General features: G+C 49.5%; 1 protein-coding gene across 2 annotated transcripts in view; it reads right to left on the bottom strand.

Annotated features, from left to right (window-relative positions):
- Positions 1-25,052, bottom strand: part of TNFRSF8 (TNF receptor superfamily member 8) — a 53,786-nt gene that overhangs the window by 27,769 nt on the left and 965 nt on the right. For both annotated transcript variants that reach the window (XM_043573780.1, XM_043573781.1), the window contains exons 2-9: positions 20,125-20,277; positions 16,458-16,551; positions 15,933-16,096; positions 13,363-13,467; positions 6,605-6,757; positions 2,940-3,033; positions 2,414-2,577; positions 65-181 (exon numbers count right to left, since the gene is read on the bottom strand). In XM_043573780.1, coding sequence (XP_043429715.1) covers positions 65-181; positions 2,414-2,577; positions 2,940-3,033; positions 6,605-6,757; positions 13,363-13,467; positions 15,933-16,096; positions 16,458-16,551; positions 20,125-20,260 — 1,027 coding nt within the window. In that variant the 5' untranslated portion in view covers positions 20,261-20,277. The remainder of the gene's footprint in view (positions 1-64; positions 182-2,413; positions 2,578-2,939; positions 3,034-6,604; positions 6,758-13,362; positions 13,468-15,932; positions 16,097-16,457; positions 16,552-20,124; positions 20,278-25,052) is intronic.

Raw genomic sequence — 25,052 nt, 5'->3', positions numbered from 1 at the left:
AGATTCTCAGCCAAGACCCCCTGCACCCAGAGGGAGCCCCAGGAGGGGAGAACATGGCCCTTACCTCGACCACAGCTCACACAGGCCGTGCAGTGGCCGTCCCTGTCCAGGTAGTAGTCGGGCTCACACTGCTTCCTACAGTCAGGTGACCCCTGGGGACACGGCGGCTGCGGGGTCAGCCCTGGGGAAAGAAGCAGACAAGCTCCAGGCCAGGCCGCCAGGGCAGAGGCCCCATTCACCACCACCTCTTCACCCAATCGCCACCACCAGCTGCAAGGCTGGCACCCATACTCCTCACATGTCAGATCAACCTGCAGAGGGAGTCCTGAAGCCCAGAGAGGGAAGGAATGGGTCTACAGCCACACAGGAAAACAGCACTGACTCCCTCTGAAATGCCCCTCTGCTTCCAGGCCCTTCCCTCTGAGATCTGTCATTGCCACTACGCCAGAGCCCTCTCCTCAGCCCCACCATGTCACCACCCTCCTCAAAACCCTGGGGCCACTTCCCTCTGAGATCAGCCACGAGGCAAGGATGCCGACTACCACAGCTTCCGCTCAGTGTGGCCCTGGGGTCCCAGGCGAGGCAGTAAGGCAAGGGAAGGAGAGAAAAGAAGTGAGGCCAGGAGAGGCAGACACCAGGCTGCCAGGGACAGATGACATCATTAGGTGCACAGATTACACAGAAGAATCGGCAGATACGTTATTAGGACTCACAGTGAGTTTAGCAAGGTAACTGGATATAATGTTATTACATCAAACTCAGCTGAGTGTCTATACATTTGGGTTGAACCCTATGAGACTGCTATTGTGACAGGTTAGGCTGTCACATACTGACTACTCACACGGTTCAAAACAATACTAAAAATGAAGACTTACAACCCGCGATATTGAAAAATACAATACCACTGTCATCATCATCAGAAACATCAAATACCTAGAAATCTAACACAAAGATGTAAATCGTTCCACATGGAAACTAATAAAACATCATTGGGAGAGAGAGGTTCAACTGACCTAAGTAAAATTAAATACATAAAAATAAAGACGGCCGATCTTGATTTGCAGTACGAATACAGACCGTGAAAGCGGGGCCTCATGTGTGTGTGTGTATATATGTATATAAATAAAGACGGCCTGAATAAACATACGGCTTTCCCGTGTACTTGATGCTATAAAAATACGGATTCTCTCTAACCTGATCCACAGATTCAGTGCAATCCCGATCAAAATCCCAACGGGACGTTTTGTGGAATGTGAAAGGCTGATTCTAAAGTCGACGCAGAGATGCAAATTACCAAGAAGAGCCAGGGCAGGGCTGGAGAACAGAGATGGGGAAGTTGTTCCACCATATACCGAAAATCTCCTGGAGTCGAGACCACATGGCATCCACACAGACCAGACAAAAAGACAACGAACGGAAAGGAGTAAGAAGTCCAGATCACAGCCAGGCACCTATGGACCTTAGATTTACCCCAAAGATGGCAGGCAAATCAGCGGGGAAAGGACAATTTGTTCGATAAAAGGCGTTGGTTCAACTGCATATCCATGCGGCCTCTTGCAACATGACCGCTGCCTCCGCCACAAACAAAAGGTAGGCAGACAGCGGATCTAAACGTGAAAGGCAGAACAGTAATGATCCTGGAAGGTAATGCAGGATGTCTTTGAGACTTCAGTGGAGACTGCAGCGAACACAAGGCAGGACATAAAGAGAAAAGATGGACCCACGTGATGACTTTAAAATTAGGGACACCTCTTTAGCGGGGCACCTGGGTGGCTCTGTTGGTTGAGCAGAGACTATTGGTTTTGGCTCAGGTCCTGATCTCATGGTTCTTGGGATGGAGCCCCACATCGGGATCTATACTGACAGCATAGAGCCTGCTTGGGATTGTCTGTCTCCCACTCTCTATGCCCCTCCCCCGTGCTCTCTCTCAAAATAAATGAATGCACTTAAAAGAAATTTTCAGTTAAAACTGAACAAACCCTCTAGAGACATGAAAACAAAGACTTGTTTATCACTGTTAACTGTAGCCAAAAGTGGAAACAACCCAAATCCAAACACTACTGGACATACACGGTGTATACACCCATACAACAGAAGGCTGGTCGGCGATAAACAGGAGGGAACTGAGGACCCCAACCCGTCACCACAGGAACCAGGAGGGCGTCATATCCACACCTGCCGCTTTGCCAGGACCTCGGTGTCTGGCACACAGCAGGCACTAAGCTGTCAAATGAACGACTTCTTCCTTTATCCCCTCTGGCCCTCGAAGCCTGCAGCCCCAAGGGACCTAGAGACCCTCTTCTCCCTGGACCAGGAGAGACCCAGGTGTGCCCAGGGGAACGCCACACACAGGTCGCCTGCCAGTGAGACGCCGTTGCCCTGGGAAACAACCCAAAGCTTCTCGAGAAATTACCTGGATCTGGACTGGGCTTCCTCACAGAGGACGGAGAGCCGGGGGCCCCCGTCTTTTTGGAATCATCTTCGGGGGTGATGGCAGTGCCCCCTCCAAGGAGCGTGGTCCTGGCACCGGAGCTCACTGAGGAGGTCACCAGGGGCCCGGCCTGGGCGCTGGTGTCGCTGAGAAAGAAGCCGGAAAGGGCACTGCCAACCCTCCTGATGACGCAGGGAGGTCTGTGCTCAGGGGTAACCGCTTCCACAGCAAAGGGGTTCCCAGCCCCTCAGCCCACGGCCTCTGGCAGCCCCACCGTCCGCTCCTGGGAGCCACGGCTGTGCCGTCTAGACCTTCTCTCGTGCGCTCGGGCAACACTCGGCACACGGTGGGGGTCATGCAACTGCTGGGTTGACAGAGAGGCACCCTGGAGTCCTGATACCCTGGGCCAAACCCCACCCACACCACAGCCCAGCTGGGCTCTGGGCATCCTGGGGGCTGGGACAGCCCCATGCCACATTCAGCTGGAAGGGAGAGGGCCGGGAGTCACCTGGTGGGCGCCTGGCAGTCTTCTGGGCCCGTACCGAGGTCAGGGCTGGTCACCGGGGAAGGCCGCTCACACACAGTATCCATCTGTGCTGTGCCTGCAGGGGACACAAGGTGGACAGATGTGCTACCGAGGAGCTTGGAGGCTCTAGGAACAGATTCTTTCCCACCACGACCCACAGTTCGGAATGAGGTGCTTGGAAAACGCAGCGGCCATCTGGTGTTTGTGCCTGCCCAGCACCCCTTCCCCCTCGGGCTAAGGCATCCCGATTCTCCTCAGAACACTCTCCCGTCTCAGTATCTGTGCACGGGGCTGAGGCCGACTCACCACCCCACCCTCCCAGGAGTAAACCCAGACGACTTTGGACCAATCAATCCCTTTGATTCCTCTGACCCCGAGGAGCTGGTTCAGCGGTGGGCACGTGACCCCAGCCACGCCCATGAGGTACAATGTCGTGGTTTCAATTATGGCTGTTGAAATTGCAGGAAGGAGAAACCGTCTTTCTACTGGGTTTGGGTAGGAGGCAAGCTTGGATCTGGGGGAGCAGAGGTGACAAATAGGTAAAGACAGGGCTCCTGGATCCAGCCATGCCTGATACTACCCAGGGCCAGCCCCAGACTTTGCAGTTACATCAGCCAAAAAAATTTGAGATTTTGTTACGTGCAACCCAAAGACTCCTGAAGAATCCTGGGTGCAAACACGGTAAAGAGGAAAAACACGTAGCACTTTCCATCAGGTGGATCTGAGTTTGCCTGCCACCTCTAACATGTCCTCACTGTGCCCATCACACTGCGTGATACAGAGTAAACGCCCCATGAACAGCGTGTCCTTTTCCCCTTCTAGATCTCTGTCCCATTGCTTAGAAACAGTCCCACGTGTGCGATTATGATCTGAAGGCTTCAGTGGAGGGGGCCTGAGCAATGCTCATGTGTCTCGTATTTCTGAGTGCGCTGGCGTGACGAGGCCTGGGTGTGACATTCAAAGTCTAGCCCAGACATTCCCTGCTCTGTGGTCTTGAGCGATTTACCTGCCATCCCTGGACCTCAATTTCCCCCGTTCTAAAATGGGGATACTTCCGTCTACTTTCTGGAGTTTTGAAAATTTCAGGAGGGAACACCTATGTAAGCTGCCCCATGCGGCTTAGCTACCGGCTGACGCTAAAGCGGAAACTACTGTCCATCTTGCAGCTGGAGAGTTGCCCTTGGGAGCGTCCACGTGGGAGCCCAGAAGTCAGCCAGCAGCGCTGTCCCCCAGAAATATGATGTGAATCACGCTGTCATTTTAAATTTCCAAGTAACCCCTTTTTAAAAAGTAAAAAGAAAGATAAATTTTTTAAAAAGTAAAAAGAAACACGTGAAATTAATTTAATGTATGTGACCCAATATATCTAAACTACAGAGGTAGACAAGCAACATAACGATAATTAATGAGATGTTTTACATTTTTGTACGCCTGCAACTGGCCACCTTTTAAACGCTCCGTGGAGGCATGTGGCCAATGGTACCGCTAGGGGCAGCAGGGGTCTAGGGGCAGCAAAGGGGGGGCTCGGGCGCCACCATGCGGCAGTCGCAGGAACACCACCAAAACAGGGCCTCCTTTCTGGAGCGGGTCCACGGGCCCTGGCTGGAACAGAACTCTAAACCGATGCTAGCAGAGATGCAATTGTTTCAGAGCTGGAAGGTCCCCCAGGGCCGTCTAGTGGCAACTCTACATTTCCCAGATGGGACACTGAAGCCCAGGATGGGGTGGGAACATGCCCCACGGCTGCAGGCGAACAATACCCCGGGGACCTGGTGCCCAGCCCAGAGCATTTTCCACTCCACCCCCGGCCCTGTTCGCAGGTGGCGCGCTGCCGCAAGCCCCTCAGCACAGCATTTGTGTGACCCGGGGAGAACTGGGCCAGATTTGAGCCCCACCCACCCGCAACACTGAGCTGTCCGGGGCCCCCACGTCCTTCTGCATAGATCTCTGCAGAGAAGATTCTGTGCCTGGCCTTGATCAGGCAATGGGGAGATGACCTCGGCCCTCACGCATCTACGGCCCAGGGAGGGAGGCCAGCGTTGATCGAACCAAGACAGACACCGGTGTTCACATCCGTGTTGGAAAAGGACTCCGTGTGATGAGAGATCACAACGGAGATGTGACCTGTCACAAGTCATGGCACTTCCTCTTGAGGAAGTGAGGTGTGGACAGAGAGGCCAGGCTGAGCAGGAGGTGACCGAGTGAGCAGGAGGAGAGGATGTGCTGAGGGGACACCACGCACAAACGCCTGGTAGGAGTGAGAAGCACCGCACATCCACGGAGCCGAAAGTGAGCAGACCAGTGGGGCCAAGAAAGGAGGGGGCCGGCGGGAGTCTGACCTGGAGGAGGGAGGGGGACACGGCGCAGGGTCGCGTGCAGGGTCACGTCCTGGAGACTGCTCGTGCGAAGCTGGACTGGGTGCCCTTTTCCCTAGTCCTCCCAATAAGGACAGCTAAACGCCCGGGCACATGTATAAAACATGCATATACGTGTTTTATACAGATAAAAATATGCATGAAACAAAGAAGGCTCTGAACAGTGGAGAGGAGAGGGTAGCCCTTGGAACCCTAGGAAGGACACAGTGGCAAGTCCCCTGGGGTTTCTCTTTGTTCATAGATCCGGGACATGGAGCCCGATAAACCAGCAGCCCAGAAATGCCAACGGGAGCAGAATTAAAGAAATCCCTCCAAACACCTGTTCTCTTTTGCCAAGGGATCATGTCATTATCGCTGTAGAAATGAGAAAATACTGAAGTGTTTTTATGGCAGCTGTGTGGGGGTGAGAGAGACAGGCAGAGAGAAATCAGATTTGGTTAAGCAGAGTGGCTCTGCCTGTCAGCCGTGGGCAAGGAATGACAGGAGGAAATGGGGGTGGGAACGGGAGACAGAATTGGGGAGCAAAATCTGGGCAAAATCTAGGCCTGGGCTTTGGAAAAGGACCAGTTGAGGAGAAGGAGCGTCATGGGCTCAGTGTTGGCACTTTTCTCCCTAATGGGCGTAGCTCTCTGGTTCCACCCTGCAGCCTCCCAGCCCGTGTGGCTGTGGCACCACTAGTGGGCCATGGTCCAAAGCCCACCCACTCTCCAACCTCCCTCTGAAACGTGCTCTCAATACCACCTGCACCGGATCTGTGGCCCTTACCTCTTTTCTGGCCTCTTTTCTGGCCCCTTGTACTGTCACAAAATCAGAAGCTCAGAGAGGGTAAAGCATGTGCCTGAACTCACACAGCAAGTTGGAAAAGAAATCCGAGTTTCTCAGCTCCTCTAACTCCCAATGCCTCGATTGTGAGTTGGGAAAAACAGCCCCAAAACCCTGGGAAAGTCCCGGGACAGAAGACTTGAGTTTTGCTCTTGTTTTTCAGGCATCAGAGAACTTCTGCCCCGAGTCTCCACTAACCCAACGCTCCTCCAGCCAGGCCTGTGTCTCAGGCCATCAGGGTCTCTCTGAGCCTGGGACCCAAAGTGCAGGGAAGAGGCTGGGGGGCTCTGAGTAAATGGTACACCCACAGCATCTCGAAAGGAGACATGTCAGTCCAACAGGAAGGAGGAAGGAGAAGGTCAGAGGTCATCTGGAGATATGGGACGGTGGTGGAGGCGGGGTACAGCTTGGCACAGGTCTTGGTGCTGGGCTGAGGGTGGGGATACTTACCCTGGACCTTGACAATCATCCCTTTCGGGCAGACGGTGTGGGGGATGCAGCGGGCACAGGAGTTGGTGGCTGATGTGGCACAGAACGTGCCAGTGCGGCACTCACAGACGCGGGAGGAGTTCCCTGAGCACGGCATCTTCTCCACAAGGTCGTCTAAGGGACACAGAGACGGGCATGGGAGGCAGAGGGAGGACCGGGGAAGGGATCCAGGGACCCCTCAGGGACAGCCTGGCACGTGAGACAAGGCATCATTCTGGCCTCCCCTCGGGCAGGGAGCCCGCACACCCGGCCCTTCTTTCCAGAGGGTTCCTGCAACCAAGGCAAGATGGCAGGTGGGGCCTATGAGGCAGCCTCCGCTCCCCGCTCATATCCCCAGACGTCATTACCATCATATTAAAAACAAATTCATGACCCCATTAAAATGGGCCAAAAAGACACGGAGGAACCTTGAGTGCATATTGCTAAGTGAAAGAAGTCAATCTGAAAAGGCTACGTGCTGTGTGATTCCAACTCCACGACGTTCAGGAAAAAACAAACTACAAAGACACTAAAAAGATCAGTGGTTGTCATGGTTAGGGAGGAGAGCCCTAAATCCAATGATCACAGCAGTATTGTTTATAACAGCCCAAAAAGTAGATATAACCCAAATGTCCATGAACCGATGAACGGATAAACAAAACGTGGTGTGTCCATACAAAGGAATGTTATTCAGCTGTGAAAAGCAATGACCCAGGGGGTGCCTGCGTGGCTCAGTTAAGCATCAGACTCTTGATTTTGGCTCAGGTCAGGATCTCACAGGTTTGTGGGATTGGGCACTGAGTCAGCAAAGAGCCTGCTCTGGATTCTCTCTCCCTGTCTCTCTACCCCACCCCTGCTCGCTCTCTCTCTCTCTCTCTCTCGCTCTCTCTCAAATAAATGAGCACTAAAATAAGAAAAGAAAAGAAGGAATGACTGGTACCACAACATAATGAACCTTGAAAACACTGCAAAGTGAAAGAAGCCAGTCATGAAAACCTACATATTGCATGATTCCATTTCGATGAAATGCCCAGAGTAGGCAAATCCATAGAGACACAACCTAGATGAGTCACTGTAAGGGCATGGAAGAAGGAGTGAATTGGGAGAGAAGGGGTTTCTTTTGGGGGAGGTGAAAATGCTCTGAAATCGGATAGTGGTGGTGGTGCCACATTGTGAATTAAAAAAAATAAATAAATACTGTACTGCACACTTTAAAATGGTGAATTTTACCAACTCCTGGCTGGCTCAGTTGGCAGGTCATGTGACTATTTATCTCAGGGTCATGAGTTCAAGACCCATGTTTGGCGTAGAACTTATTTCAAAAACAAATAAGCAAAGAGTGTAATTAAAATGAATTTAAAAGAAAACAATGGTGAATTTGATCTCAAGAGAAAAAAAAAATCACCGGTATAAGTAATTAACAAATGCACACATCCCTGGAAAGCAACACAGGGCATCCTTGGTCAACCAGCAATGAAGACTTCCTAGAATATGGAAGGCAGATAGGATCGCATGGAAGAAGGAGACCAAAGCCCAGAATATACCCAGGAGGATTACTCTGGGAGAGGCCCTGGGGTGGGGTACTCCAGTCTCCAAGTGGGTGAGGGCAGGGGCAGGCCCCAGGGAAGCCGATGGGGAGTGCTCCAGGGGGTCTCCCCACACTTCTCATCCACTGATGCCACAGACCCAGAAGCCAAGCATCTCCCCCAGGAGACTCTCAGGGGAGGTAACGGGACAGTGCCCTGGCTGGTCATACCTGGGAAGAAGGGAGCCTGCAGACCCAGAAGATCAGCCACTTAACAGAACCCCTCCCAGTGGTCATCAGATAGGATGTGCAGAACTAGAGGCCACCACCCATGAGAGAAAACCAGCACCAAGCAAAAAGACCTCCAAGCTCAAAAAAACTCTTGAGAAAGCAGGTAATAGAAAACAAAAAACAAAGCAACAACAACAAAAACAGAACGAGCTGTTAGAATCAGTACAATTAATATTCTCAGGAATCGGCAGCTATAAAACAGAATCCCCTGGAGCTCAAGGAAGGGCACAAAGGAAACGGAAGCCATAAAAAGAAACCCCCTGGGCACAACGTTGTGTTCGCCAATTCAAGTGGGCTCACAGAAAGACTACATTTCCCAGCCTCCCTTGCAGTTTGGTTTGGGTCATATGATGGCATTCTGGCAATGGGACGTGGACAGAAATGATAAGGGCTTCTCCCAGGCCTGGCCCCTAAAACCATCGCAGGAGGCTCTATCATCTCTCTCTTCCTTGCTGTGGTTGCACTGTTGTAGCCCCTAACTCTCGCCTGCACCCCAGAAGCAGTACTGAGGAGAGACTAAAATCCTGAGAATTGTAGAAAATCTAAGAGAGAGGCAGGCCGGCTGAGGACAAACAGTGGACACCCCTGTGAAATTCATGTAAAACCGTGGGTGGCTTGGTTGATTTTGATCTCAGCTCAGGTCCTGGTCTCAGGATCATGAGCTCAAGCCCCGCACTGGGCTCTGCGCTTGGTGTAAAGCCTACTTAAAAAAAAGGTTTTAAACCCCAGAGTAGTAGCCAAACATAATTATCACAAGCCTGAACAAAGGTGGGAAAGGTGCTGGACTGGCTAACTTTCGGGCAGGCAGACCCAGTGGGAATCGGTAGAGACCCCGGGAGTGGGTGCATCTCTCTGCAGCCGCAGGAGCTCTGGTAATGACGATCTCACAGAAGGGAAGGCAGATCTGTGCTCCAGCAAGGACGCCACCCATCTCTGGCTGCACTCGGCCTCCCACCCAGGTCCTCAGACTCCTAAAATCAGTTTCAAAAGTAACACTCAGGATTACCACATGATCCAGCCGTTCCACTGCTAAGTCTACCCAAAAGAACTGACGCCAGAGACCTGAACAGACATTTGTAGACTCAGGTATACAGCAGCCGTATTCACAATAGCTGACAGGCAGAAGCACCCCAAGTGTTCATCGGCACGAATGGATAAACCAAATGGGGTAGATCCATCCAACGGAATATTATTCAACCTTGGAAAGGAAGGAGCTTTGGACACATGATATAGTGCCTCGAAGACATTATGCTAAGTGAAATGAGGCCGTCACAAAGGATAAATATGTTATGATTCTACTCATATGAACTTCCTGGAGTAGTCAAATTCACAGAGACAAAGAGTAGCCTGGGAGCTGCCAAAGGCTGGTGGGGGAGGGGGCATTAAGGAGCTAGTGTTTAACGGGAACCGAGTTTCAGCTGGGGCAAAAGAACAAGTGTTGGAGCTAGACATTGTCGGTTGTTGCCCTAAAATGGGAATGCACTTAAAGCCACTAAACAGGACACTTAAAATGCCAAAATGATACATTTTATATGCGTATATTTTACCACAGTATTAAGTGCCACCAAATTTTATGTTATGTATATTTTACTACAGCATTTTTTTTTTTTTAAGTAACACTCGGTCCCCAGTGAAGCTCTGAGCAGAAAGGACCAAGTAGAGCCCGGTGAGGTAGGTGGGGAGGTGGGGGGAATGTAAGGAGAAGTCACACTGTACCAGGACAGGGAAGACAGGAAAAGAAATAGAAAATCTAAAAGAAACAGAAATATGTTTTGGAAAGACAAAGAACCCAGTCTAAAACAAACAGAAGCCATCCCAAGCATGCTCCCCACTATAAAGGAACTTAAGAAGAATAGAAGTTTGGCAAAGGAAAAGCTCAAAGAAAAGCTGATCTTCAAAAAGGATGGGCTAAGAAGACTAGAGAGCTAAAGAAAGCAAACTGAGATGTACCGCACAGATATCCAATAAATAAATTAGCAGTGTCTTAGGAGCCCTGGCGACAGCTGGGAGGCAAGCAGCAGAAGACATGAGAAACAAAATAGAGTTCACAGCATGGAGAAAGGATCAAGAAAATATCTGTGAATGCAAGGTGAAGAGACAAAGATATTAATGCAATGAAATAAAACAGGGAGGAAAGGCAAACACAATCAAACAGAAGGATAACTAGAGTCCATTAAGTTGACATTGAGATATGTATTTAGCAGAAATAAAAATCCAGGGGCGCCTGGGTGCCTCACTCGGTTGAGAGTCCAACTCTTGATTTTGGCTCAGGTCATGAAGTCACAGTTCATGGGTTCGAGCTCTGCACTGGGCTCTGCACTGGGGTAGAGCTTGCTTGGAATTCTCCCCTCCCTTACCCTCTGTCCCTCCCCCACTTGCGCTCTCTCTCTCTCTCTCTCTCTCTCTCTCTCTCTCAAAATAAAAAAATAAATATTAAAAAAAGAAATTAAATTCCAGGTCAATTTCCCTGAAATGAAGGAAGAACTAAACGTGCAGACAGAAAAAAGACATTCCAGGGGTGCCTGTCTGGCTCAGTCGGTGGAGCATACAACTCTTGATCTTCGGGCTACAGGTGCTGCGGGTTGGGTGTAGAGATTATTTAAATAAGTAAAAACTTAAAAAAAAAAGACATTCCAGAATTATTTCCAAACAATTAATATCAAGGCACAGTCTGGTTCAAAGTTTTTTATCATTAAGGATAAAGAAAGAATTGTTCTTGCAGTCGCCTACAGAGGAGAAAGAAGGCAGAGAGCAGACCCCTCCCCAGCAATATTCACCATGAGAAGACAATGCACCAATGTCTACAAAGTTCTGGAGAACACAGGTCCCAGGAATAATCATATATCTGCCCAGGTTGTCATTGGAATATAAAGGCAAGAAACATTCTCAAACATAAAAGAATCCTCTGAGGGATGTGCAAAGATGAGTCCTTACTGATAAATCCCAAGGTCAGTGAAATCTAACTAACCAATCAATAAATCAAAATGAGAAAATCAGGACTGGAGAAGCTGTGGTCAATGTGCTCATAATGCACAGTGAGTAAGTTTAAATAGCAAACTAATACTAACATGCCAAGGGACTGAGGGTTACAGAAAAAGAATATAAATGCCACAGGCAGTAACAATGTAAAAAAAATACGTAAGTAATAAAAGTCAGGAAGAGGACAAGGAGGTGACAAGCTAATTACTTCATTTTTTGTGACAGGAGCCAATCTACAATATCCCATCGAAAATCTGAAACAGGGGCGCCTGGGTGGCTTGGTCGGTTAAGCGTCCAACTTCTGCTCAGGTCATGATCTCACGGCTTGTGGGTTTGAGCCCCACCTCAGGCTCTGTGCTGACACTAAGCCTGGAGCCTGCTTTGGATTCTGTGTCTCACTCTCTGTCCCTCCCCCACTTGCGCTCTCTCTCTCAAAAAAAACCCATAAAATGTTAAAAAAATATTTTTTAAATCCCTATTCTCCATGTGTGTACAATCTGGCTGGCTATGAATCTTCCCATTCTCCGTCTCTCCCTATATATACACAGAGACGTGTCAGTCAGACATCCAATGATGGGGAATGGGCAGAGTTGGCCTTCTTCCTTACACTTCTGTATTGCTCGAATTTTTTATAATGAATGCCTGTAACTTTCATTTCATACAACACTGTCATTAATTTTAAAAACTCAAAAGATACATCAGAGAAATGCTAACGCAAAGAAGAATGGCAATATTAATATCAAATGAAACTGGAATTAAGGCATTCTTTATAAGGATTAAAGAGGTATATTTCACGCTGACAAAAGGTCCAACCCACCAAGAAAACACAATATTCATAAACACTATACCTAATAACATAGCTTTGACATATAGAGAGAAAAAATAAATGGAACACAATGAAAATCTGATGAAAAAAAGTATAGGCAAGATGGATTTTAACACATCTATCTCTGACATCAACCTTTGGGAAGGAGACAAATATAATTAAGAATAAAAAAAAAACCATATTATCTAGGGGCATGCTTGGCTGGCATGGCTGGAAGAGCATGAGACTCTTGATCTCGGGGGTCGTGAGTTCAAGCCCCACGTTGGGTGTTGAGGTTACTGAAAAAAATAAACTCAAAAAAAATTTGTTGAGAAGAACGCATATTATTTGAAAAACACAATTAACAGGCTTGATCCAATAGGTATGTAGACAATTTTGTACACAAAACACATTTTTCTCCAAACACACTAAAAATAGGCTTTAAAAATATCCACATTTATTAGGGCACAAGAAATCTCAACAAATTTCCCAGCCCCACCTCACAAAAAACCCGCACAAAACAAAACAAACACCAGAGAGCTCACAAACCACATTCACTCACCCTAATAAGAAATTAACAATGAAAGTGCTCATTGGAAGAATCTCCTGGAAGCACTTGTGGTCGCAGGCAAAGAACACAGCTCCTGGTGTCAGACCACAGCTCAAACTCCACATCTGCCACTTACCGGACTTCTGTAACTTTGCAAAGGCCCTTAACCTCCCGAAGCCTACCTCACTGGAAAGCGGGGATGAGAAAAGAACCTTCTGGGTGCCTGGCTGGCTCAGTCTGTAGAGCGTGCGACCCTTGATCTCAGGGTCATGAGTTTGAGACCCACATTGGGCAGAGATTACTTAAAAAAAGAAACATAAACTCTTCTCCTAGGAGTCTTGTGAAGATTGAACTCAATGAATGTGAGTCCCTCCCTTGAGGAAACAGGTTAACTAAGTCTCTCTAAAAACGGATGCAAACCATCATGATGATACCAACTCACAAATCCAGAGGGGTAAACTGAGGCACCAAGGGGCCAACCTAGAGTCCAGACAGCAAATCTTGATGCTCCCTACCTTCTCTGCGACCTCCCGGCCGCCATGGACCCCATCCTGAGAAGTAGCCCCTGGAGAGGAGAACACAGCCCTTACCTCGAGCACAGCTCACACAGGCCGTGCAGCGGCCATCCCTGTCCAGGTAGTAGTCGGGCTCACACTGCTTCCTGCAGTCAGGCGACCCCTGGGGGCACGGCAGCCCTGGGGAAAGAAGCAGACAAGCTCTAGCCCAGGCCACCTTGGCAGAGGCCCCATCATTCACCACCACCTCTTCACCCAGTCGCCACCACCAGCTCCAAGGCAGACTCCTCACGTGTCAGATCAATCTGCAGAGGGAGTCCTAAAGCCCAGAGAGGGAAGGAATGGGTCTACAGCCACACAGGAAAACAGCACTGACTCCCTCTGAAATGCCTCTCTGCTTCCAGGCCCTTCCCTCTGCGATCTGTCATTGCCACTACGCCAGAGCCCTCTCCTCAGCCCCACCATGTCACCACCCTCCTCAAAACCCTGGGGCCACTTCCCTCTGAGATCAGCCACGAGGCAAGGATGCCGACTACCACAGCTTCCGCTCAGTGTGGCCCTGGGGTCCCAGGCGAGGCAGTAAGGCAAGGAAAGGAGAGAAAAGAAGTGAGGCCAGGAGAGGCAGACACCAGGCTGCCAGGGACAGATGACATCATTAGGTGCACAGATTACACAGAAGAATCGGCAGATACGTTATTAGGACTCACAGTGAGTTTAGCAAGGTAACTGGATATAATGTTATTACATCAAACTCAGCTGAGTGTCTATACATTTGGGTTGAACCCTATGAGACTGCTATTGTGACAGGTTAGGCTGTCACATACTGACTACTCACACGGTTCAAAACAATACTAAAAATGAAGACTTACAACCCGCGATATTGAAAAATACAATACCACTGTCATCATCATCAGAAACATCAAATACCTAGAAATCTAACACAAAGATGTAAATCGTTCCACATGGAAACTAATAAAACATCATTGGGAGAGAGAGGTTCAACTGACCTAAGTAAAATTAAATACATAAAAATAAAGACGGCCGATCTTGATTTGCAGTACGAATACAGACCGTGAAAGCGGGGCCTCATGTGTGTGTGTGTATATATGTATATAAATAAAGACGGCCTGAATAAACATACGGCTTTCCCGTGTACTTGATGCTATAAAAATACGGATTCTCTCTAACCTGATCCACAGATTCAGTGCAATCCCGATCAAAATCCCAACGGGACGTTTTGTGGAATGTGAAAGGCTGATTCTAAAGTCGACGCAGAGATGCAAATTACCAAGAAGAGCCAGGGCAGGGCTGGAGAACAGAGATGGGGAAGTTGTTCCACCATATACCGAAAATCTCCTGGAGTCGAGACCACATGGCATCCACACAGACCAGACAAAAAGACAACGAACGGAAAGGAATAAGAAGTCCGGATCACAGCCAGGCACCTATGGACCTTAGATTTACCCCAAAGATGGCAGGCAAATCAGCGGGGAAAGGACAATTTGTTCGATAAAAGGCGTTGGTTCAACTGCATATCCATGCGGCCTCTTGCAACATGACCGCTGCCTCCGCCACAAACAAAAGGTAGGCAGACAGCGGATCTAAACGTGAAAGGCAGAACAGTAATGATCCTGGAAGGTAATGCAGGATGTCTTTGAGACTTCAGTGGAGACTGCAGCGAACACAAGGCAGGACATAAAGAGAAAAGATGGACCCACGTGATGACTTTAAAATTAGGGACACCTCTTTAGCGGGGCACCTGGGTGGCTCTGTTGGTTGAGCAGAGACTATTGGTTTTGGCTCAGGTCCTGATCTCATGGTTCTTGGGATGGAGCCCCACATCGGGATCTATACTGACAGCATAGAGCCTGCTTGGGATTGTCTGTCTCCCACTCTCTATGCCCCTCCCCCGTGCTCTCTCTCAAAATAAATGAATGCACTTAAAAGAAATTTTCAGGGGCGCCTGGGTGGCGCAGTCGGTTAAGCGTCCGACTTCAGCCAGGTCACGATCTCGCGGTCCGTGAGTTCGAGCCCCGCGTCGGGCTCTGGGCTGATGGCTCAGAGCCTGGAGCCTGTTTCTGATTCTGTGTCTCCCTCTCTCTCTGCCCCTCCCCTGTTCATGCTCTGTCTCTCTCTGTCCCAAAAATAAATAAACGTTTAAAAAATTTAAAAAAAAAAAAAAAAAAGAAATTTTCAGTTAAAACTGAACAAACCCTCTAGAGACATGAAAACAAAGACTTGTTTATCACTGTTAACTGTAGCCAAAAGTGGAAACAACCCAAATCCAAACACTACTGGACATACACGGTGTATACACCCATACAACAGAAGGCTGGTCGGCGATAAACAGGAGGGAACTGAGGACCCCAACCCGTCACCACAGGAACCAGGAGGGCGTCATATCCACACCTGCCGCTTTGCCAGGACCTCGGTGTCTGGCACACAGCAGGCACTAAGCTGTCAAATGAACGACTTCTTCCTTTATCCCCTCTGGCCCTCGAAGCCTGCAGCCCCAAGGGACCTAGAGACCCTCTTCTCCCTGGACCAGGAGAGACCCACCTGCCCAGGGGAACGCCACACACAGGTCGCCTGCCAGTGAGACGCCGTTGCCCTGGGAAACAACCCAAAGCTTCTCGAGAAATTACCTGGATCTGGACTGGGCTTCCTCACAGAGGACGGAGAGCCGGGGGCCCCCGTCTTTTTGGAATCATCTTCGGGGGTGATGGCAGTGCCCCCTCCAAGGAGCGTGGTCCTGGCACCGGAGCTCACTGAGGAGGTCACCAGGGGCCCGGCCTGGGCGCTGGTGTCGCTGAGAAAGAAGCCGGAAAGGGCACTGCCAACCCTCCTGATGACGCAGGGAGGTCTGTGCTCAGGGGTAACCGCTTCCACAGCAAAGGGGTTCCCAGCCCCTCAGCCCACGGCCTCTGGCAGCCCCACCGTCCGCTCCTGGGAGCCACGGCTGTGCCGTCTAGACCTTCTCTCGTGCGCTCGGGCAACACTCAGCACACAGTGGAGGTCAAGCGACTGCTGGGTTGACAGAGAGGCACCCTGGAGTCCTGATACCCTGGGCCAAACCCCACCCACACCACAGCCCAGCTGGGCTCTGGGCATCCTGGGGCTGGGACAGCCCCATGCCACATTCAGCTGGAAGGGAGAGGGCCGGGAGTCACCTGGTGGGCGCCTGGCAGTCTTCTGGGCCCGTGCCGAGGTCAGGGCTGGTCACCGGGGAAGGCCGCTCACACACAGTATCCATCTGTGCTGTGCCTGCAGGGGACACAAGGTGGACAGATGTGCTACCGAGGAGCTTGGAGGCTCTAGGAACAGATTCTTTCCCACCACGACCCACAGTTCGGAATGAGGTGCTTGGAAAACGCAGCGGCCATCTGGTGTTTGTGCCTGCCCAGCACCCCTTCCCCCTCGGGCTAAGGCATCCCGATTCTCCCCGGAACACTCTCCCCAGTCTCAGTATCTGTGCACGGGGCTGAGGCCGACTCACCACCCCACCCTCCCAGGAGTAAACCCAGACGACTTTGGACCAATCAATCCCTTTGATTCCTCTGACCCCGAGGAGCTGGTTCAGCGGTGGGCACGTGACCCCAGCCACGCCCATGAGGTACAATGTCGTGGTTTCAATTATGGCTGTTGAAATTGCAGGAAGGAGAAACCGTCTTTCTACTGGGTTTGGGTAGGAGGCAAGCTTGGATCTGGGGGAGCAGAGGTGACAAATAGGTAAAGACAGGGCTCCTGGATCCAGCCATGCCTGATACTACCCAGAGCCAGCCCCAGACTTTGCAGTTACATCAGCCAAAAAATTTGAGATTTTGTTACGTGCAACCCAAAGACTCCTGAAGAATCCTGGGTGCAAACACGGTAAAGAGGAAAAACACGTAGCACTTTCCATCAGGTGGATCTGAGTTTGCCTGCCACCTCTAACATGTCCTCACTGTGCCCATCACACTGCGTGATACAGAGTAAACGCCCCATGAACAGCGTGTCCTTTTCCCCTTCTAGATCTCTGTCCCATTGCTTAGAAACAGTCCCACGTGTGCGATTATGATCTGAAGGCTTCAGTGGAGGGGGCCTGAGCAATGCTCATGTGTCTCGTATTTCTGAGTGCGCTGGCGTGACGAGGCCTGGGTGTGACATTCAAAGTCTAGCCCAGACATTCCCTGCTCTGTGGTCTTGAGCGATTTACCTGCCATCCCTGGACCTCAATTTCCCCCGTTCTAAAATGGGGATACTTCCGTCTACTTTCTGGAGTTTTGAAAATTTCAGGAGGGAACACCTATGTAAGCTGCCCCATGCGGCTTAGCTACCGGCTGACGCTAAAGCGGAAACTACTGTCCATCTTGCAGCTGGAGAGTTGCCCTTGGGAGCGTCCACGTGGGAGCCCAGAAGTCAGCCAGCAGCGCTGTCCCCCAGAAATATGATGTGAATCACGCTGTCATTTTAAATTTCCAAGTAACCCCTTTTTAAAAAGTAAAAAGAAAGATAAATTTTTTAAAAAGTAAAAAGAAACACGTGAAATTAATTTAATGTATGTGACCCAATATATCTAAACTACAGAGGTAGACAAGCAACATAACGATAATTAATGAGATGTTTTACATTTTTGTACGCCTGCAACTGGCCACCTTTTAAACGCTCCGTGGAGGCATGTGGCCAATGGTACCGCTAGGGGCAGCAGGGGTCTAGGGGCAGCAAAGGGGGGGCTCGGGCGCCACCATGCGGCAGTCGCAGGAACACCACCAAAACAGGGCCTCCTTTCTGGAGCGGGTCCACGGGCCCTGGCTGGAACAGAACTCTAAACCGATGCTAGCAGAGATGCAATTGTTTCAGAGCTGGAAGGTCCCCCAGGGCCGTCTAGTGGCAACTCTACATTTCCCAGATGGGACACTGAAGCCCAGGATGGGGTGGGAACATGCCCCACGGCTGCAGGCGAACAATACCCCGGGGACCTGGTGCCCAGCCCAGAGCATTTTCCACTCCACCCCCGGCCCTGTTCGCAGGTGGCGCGCTGCCGCAAGCCCCTCAGCACAGCATTTGTGTGACCCGGGGAGAACTGGGCCAGATTTGAGCCCCACCCACCCGCAACACTGAGCTGTCCGGGGCCCCCACGTCCTTCTGCATAGATCTCTGCAGAGAAGATTCTGTGCCTGGCCTTGATCAGGCAATGGGGAGATGACCTCGGCCCTCACGCATCTACGGCCCAGGGAGGGAGGCCAGCGTTGATCGAACCAAGACAGACACCGGTGTTCACATCCGTGTTGGAAAAGGACTCCGTGTGATGAGAGATCACAACGGAGATGTGACCTGTCACAAGTCATGGCACTTCCTCTTGAGGAAGTGAGGTGTGGACAGAGAGGCCAGGCTGAGCAGGAGGTGACCGAGTGAGCAGGAGGAGAGGATGTGCTGAGGGGACACCACGCACAAACGCCTGGTAGGAGTGAGAAGCACCGCACATCCACGGAGCCGAAAGTGAGCAGACCAGTGGGGCCAAGAAAGGAGGGGGCCGGCGGGAGTCTGACCTGGAGGAGGGAGGGGGACACGGCGCAGGGTCGCGTGCAGGGTCACGTCCTGGAGACTGCTCGTGCGAAGCTGGACTGGGTGCCCTTTTCCCTAGTCCTCCCAATAAGGACAGCTAAACGCCCGGGCACATGTATAAAACATGCATATACGTGTTTTATACAGATAAAAATAATGTATGAAACAAAGAAGGCTCTGAACAGTGGAGAGGAGAGGGTAGCCCTTGGAACCCTAGGAAGGACACAGTGGCAAGTCCCCTGGGGTTTCTCTTTGTTCATAGATCCCGGACATGGAGCCCGATAAACCAGCAGCCCAGAAATGCCAACGGGAGCAGAATTAAAGAAATCCCTCCAAACACCTGTTCTCTTTTGCCAAGGGATCATGTCATTATCGCTGTAGAAATGAGAAAATACTGAAGTGTTTTTATGGCAGCTGTGTGGGGGTGAGAGAGACAGGCAGAGAGAAATCAGATTTGGTTAAGCAGAGTGGCTCTGCCTGTCAGCCGTGGGCAAGGAATGACAGGAGGAAATGGGGGTGGGAACGGGAGACAGAATTGGGGAGCAAAATCTGGGCAAAATCTAGGCCTGGGCTTTGGAAAAGGACCAGTTGAGGAGAAGGAGCGTCATGGGCTCAGTGTTGGCACTTTTCTCCCTAATGGGTGTAGCTCTCTGGTTCCACCCTGCAGCCTCCCAGCCCGTGTGGCTGTGGCACCACTAGTGGGCCATGGTCCAAAGCCCACCCACTCTCCCACCTCCCTCTGAAACGTGCTCTCAATACCACCTGCACCGGATCTGTGGCCCTTACCTCTTTTCTGGCCTCTTTTCTGGCCCCTTGTACTGTCACAAAATCAGAAGCTCAGAGAGGGTAAAGCACGTGCCTGAACTCACACAGCAAGTTGGAAAAGAAATCCGAGTTTCTCAGCTCCTCTAACTCCCAATGCCTCGATTGTGAGTTGGGAAAAACAGCCCCAAAACCCTGGGAAAGTCCCGGTACAGAAGACTTGAGTTCTGCTCTTGTTTTTCAGGCATCAGAGAACTTCTGCCCCGAGTCTCCACTAACCCAACACTCCTCCAGCCAGGCCTGTGTCTCAGGCCATCAGGGTCTCTCTGAGCCTGGGACCCAAAGTGCAGGGAAGAGGCTGGGGGGCTCTGAGTAAATGGTACACCCACAGCATCTCGAAAGGAGACATGTCAGTCCAACAGGAAGGAGGAAGGAGAAGGTCAGAGGTCATCTGGAGATCTGGGACGGTGGTGGAGGCGGGGTACAGCTTGGCACAGGTCTTGGTGCTGGGCTGAGGGTGGGGATACTTACCCTGGACCTTGACAATCATCCCTTTCGGGCAGACGGTGTGGGGGATGCAGCGGGCACAGGAGTTGGTGGCTGATGTGGCACAGAACGTGCCAGTGCGGCACTCACAGACGCGGGAGGAGTTCCCTGAGCACGGCATCTTCTCCACAAGGTCGTCTAAGGGACACAGAGACGGGCATGGGAGGCAGAGGGAGGACCGGGGAAGGGATCCAGGGACCCCTCAGGGACAGCCTGGCACGTGAGACAAGGCATCATTCTGGCCTCCCCTCGGGCAGGGAGCCCGCACACCCGGCCCTTCTTTCCAGAGGGTTCCTGCAACCAAGGCAAGATGGCAGGTGTGGCCTATGAGGCAGCCTCCGCTCCCCGCTCATATCCCCAGACGTCATTACCATCATATTAAAAACAAATTCATGACCCCATTAAAATGGGCAAAAAAGACACGGAGAAACCTTGAGTGCATATTGCTAAGTGAAAGAAGTCAATCTGAAAAGGCTACGTGCTGTGTGATTCCAACTCCACGACGTTCAGGAAAAAACAAACTACAAAGACACTAAAAAGATCAGTGGTTGTCATGGTTAGGGAGGAGAGCCCTAAATCCAATGATCACAGCAGTATTGTTTATAACAGCCAAAAAGTAGATATAACCCAAATGTCCATGAACCGATGAACGGATAAACAAAACGTGGTGTGTCCATACAAAGGAATGTTATTCAGCTGTGAAAAGCAATGACCCAGGGGGTGCCTGCGTGGCTCGGTCAGTTAAGCATCAGACTCTTGATTTTGGCTCAGGTCAGGATCTCACAGGTTTGTGGGATTGGGCACTGAGTCAGCAAAGAGCCTGCTCTGGATTCTCTCTCCCTGTCTCTCTACCCCACCCCTGCTCGCTCTCTCTCTCTCTCTCTCTCTCTCGCTCTCTCTCAAATAAATGAGCACTAAAATAAGAAAAGAAAAGAAGGAATGACTGGTACCACAACATAATGAACCTTGAAAACACTGCAAAGTGAAAGAAGCCAGTCATGAAAACCTACATATTGCATGATTCCATTTCGATGAAATGCCCAGAGTAGGCAAATCCATAGAGACACAACCTAGATGAGTCACTGTAAGGGCATGGAAGAAGGAGTGAATTGGGAGAGAAGGGGTTTCTTTTGGGGGAGGTGAAAATGCTCTGAAATCGGATAGTGGTGGTGGTGCCACATTGTGAATTAAAAAAAATAAATAAATACTGTACTGCACACTTTAAAATGGTGAATTTTACCAACTCCTGGCTGGCTCAGTTGGCAGGTCATGTGACTATTTATCTCAGGGTCATGAGTTCAAGACCCATGTTTGGCGTAGAACTTATTTCAAAAACAAATAAGCAAAGAGTGTAATTAAAATGAATTTAAAAGAAAACAATGGTGAATTTGATCTCAAGAGAAAAAAAAAATCACCGGTATAAGTAATTAACAAATGCACACATCCCTGGAAAGCAACACAGGGCATCCTTGGTCAACCAGCAATGAAGACTTCCTAGAATATGGAAGGCAGATAGGATCGCATGGAAGAAGGAGACCAAAGCCCAGAATATACCCAAGAGGATTACTCTGGGAGAGGCCCTGGGGTGGGGTACTCCAGTCTCCAAGTGGGTGAGGGCAGGGGCAGGCCCCAGGGAAGCCGATGGGGAGTGCCCCAGGGGGTCTCCCCACACTTCTCATCCACTGATGCCACAGACCCAGAAGCCAAGCATCTCCCCCAGGAGACTCTCAGGGGAGGTAACGGGACAGTGCCCTGGCTGGTCATACCTGGGAAGAAGGGAGCCTGCAGACCCAGAAGATCAGCCACTTAACAGAACCCCTCCCAGTGGTCATCAGATAGGATGTGCAGAACTAGAGGCCACCACCCATGAGAGAAAACCAGCACCAAGCAAAAAGACCTCCAAGCTCAAAAAAACTCTTGAGAAAGCAGGTAATAGAAAACAAAAAACAAAGCAACAACAACAAAAACAGAACGAGCTGTTAGAATCAGTACAATTAATATTCTCAGGAATCGGCAGCTATAAAACAGAATCCCCTGGAGCTCAAGGAAGGGCACAAAGGAAACGGAAGCCATAAAAAGAAACCCCCTGGGCACAACGTTGTGTCCGCCAATTCAAGTGGGCTCACAGAAAGACTACATTTCCCAGCCTCCCTTGCAGTTTGGTTTGGGTCATATGATGGCATTCTGGCAATGGGACGTGGACAGAAATGATAAGGGCTTCTCCCAGGCCTGGCCCCTAAAACCATCGCAGGAGGCTCTATCATCTCTCTCTTCCTTGCTGTGGTTGCACTGTTGTAGCCCCTAACTCTCGCCTGCACCCCAGAAGCAGTACTGAGGAGAGACTAAAATCCTGAGAATTGTAGAAAATCTAAGAGAGAGGCAGGCCGGCTGAGGACAAACAGTGGACACCCCTGTGAAATTCATGTAAAACCGTGGGTGGCTTGGTTGATTTTGATCTCAGCTCAGGTCCTGGTCTCAGGATCATGAGCTCAAGCCCCGCACTGGGCTCTGCGCTTGGCGTAAAGCCTACTTAAAAAAAAGGTTTTAAACCCCAGAGTAGTAGCCAAACATAATTATCACAAGCCTGAACAAAGGTGGGAAAGGTGCTGGACTGGCTAACTTTCGGGCAGGCAGACCCAGTGGAAATCGGTAGAGACCCCGGGAGTGGGTGCATCTCTCTGCAGCCGCAGGAGCTCTGGTAATGACGATCTCACAGAAGGGAAGGCAGATCTGTGCTCCAGCAAGGACGCCACCCATCTCTGGCTGCACTCGGCCTCCCACCCAGGTCCTCAGACTCCTAAAATCAGTTTCAAAAGTAACACTCAGGATTACCACATGATCCAGCCGTTCCACTGCTAAGTCTACCCAAAAGAACTGACGCCAGAGACCTGAACAGACATTTGTAGACTCAGGTATACAGCAGCCGTATTCACAACAGCTGACAGGCAGAAGCACCCCAAGTGTTCATCGGCACGAATGGATAAACCAAATGGGGTAGATCCATCCAACGGAATATTATTCAACCTTGGAAAGGAAGGAGCTTCGGACACATGATACAGTGCCTTGAAGACATTATGCTAAGTGAAATGAGGCCGTCACAAAAGATAAATATGTTATGAATCTAGGAACTTCCTAGAGCAGAGGGTGCCTTGGCGGCTCTGTCGGTTAAAGCTCTGGCTTCGGCTCAGGTCATGATCTCATGGTTCATGAGTTTGAGTCCTGAATTGGACTCTGTGCTGACAGCTCAGAGCCTGGAGCCTGCTTTGGATTCTGTGTCTCTCCCTCTCTCTGCCCTCCTCTGCTCGCGCTCTGTCTCTCTCTCTTTCGAAAATATAAATAAATGTTAAAAAAAAGAAAGAAAGAAATAGACTTACAAAAAAAGTTCAGAAAGAGTGAAGCTGTGGTCAATGTGCTCATACTGTACAACGAATGAGTTTAAATACCAAACTAAAACAAACACGCCAAGGGACTGTGGGTCACAGAAAAGAATATAAATGCCACAGGCAATAACAAAGAAAAGAAAAGTAATAAGTCAGGAAGAGGACAGGGAGGAGGCAGGCTAATTACTTCATTTTTCATTATAGGAAGCCAATCTACTCCATCCCGTCCAAAATCTGAAACAAGTAGAACATGAATTTAATACAAGACATAGTTGTTCCTTAAATGCTTCCTAACTGCTTCTTGATTTTCAACACCTCTTCTTAATTTTAGAGGATTTTCTTATAAACTACTGTCTCTTGTGATCATTTCATTCTTTTTTAATTTTGCTTTCTTCTTCCTCTGATACATTTAAATAAAATTAAATGTAATTGCTTGAATGTCATCAACAGTATGATCTCATCCTCTAAAAATCCCTTTTCCCAGGGTGCCTGGGTAGCTCAGTCAGTTGAGCATCTGACTCTTGATATCTGCTCAGATATCAGGGGTCCAGCCACTCGCTGGGGTATATGCTAAGCGTAGCCACTGCTTGAGATTCTCTCTCTCTCCCTCTGCCCTTCTCCCCCTGCTTACTCTCTCCCTCTCTCTTTAAAAGAAATTAAAAATTTTTAAATCCCTTTCTCTACGTGTGTATAGTCTGGCTACAAATCTTCCCATTCTCCTTCTCTCTCTCTATATATACACAGAGAAGTCTCAGTCAGACATCCAATGATGGGGAACAGGCAGAGTTGGCCTTCTTCCTTACGCTTCTGTATTGCTTGAATTTTTTATAATGAATGCCTATAACTTTTATTTCATACAACATCGTCATTAATTTTAAAAACTTAAAGATACACCAGAGAAATGCTCACATAGACAAAGATGTATGGCAATATTAACATCAAATGAAAATGGAATTAAGGCAAATACATTATAAGGAGCAAAGAGGTATATTACACATTTCATGCTGATGAAAGGTCCAGTCCACCAAGAAAACACAATATTCATAAACACTGTACCTAATAACATAGCTTTGACATAGAGAAAAAAAATAGAACACAAGGAAAATCTGATTAAAAAAAAGCATAGGGAAGATGAATTTTAACACATCTATCTGTGACATCAACCTTTGGGAAGGTGACAAAAATAAATAACAATTTTTTTTTTTAAAGCATATTATTTTGGGGGCATGCCTGGCTGGCTCAGTTGGAAGAGCATGAGACTCTTGATCTCGGGGGTCGTGAGTTCAAGCCCCACGTTGGGTGTTGAGGTTACTGAAAAAAATAAACTCAAAAAAAATTTGTTGAGAAGAATGCATATTATTTGAAAAACACAATTAACAAGCTTGATCCAATAGGTATGTAGAGAATTTTGTACACAACAAACAGAACACACATTTTTCTCCAAACACACTAAAAATAGGCTTTAAAAATATCCACATTTATTAGGGCACAAGAAATCTCAACAAATTTCCCAGCCCCACCTCACAAAAAACC

Source organism: Prionailurus bengalensis, chromosome C1, assembly GCF_016509475.1.
Source record: "Prionailurus bengalensis isolate Pbe53 chromosome C1, Fcat_Pben_1.1_paternal_pri, whole genome shotgun sequence".
NCBI classification, from domain to species: Eukaryota; Metazoa; Chordata; class Mammalia; order Carnivora; family Felidae; genus Prionailurus; species Prionailurus bengalensis.
This window is presented reverse-complemented; position numbering and strand designations above follow the sequence as displayed.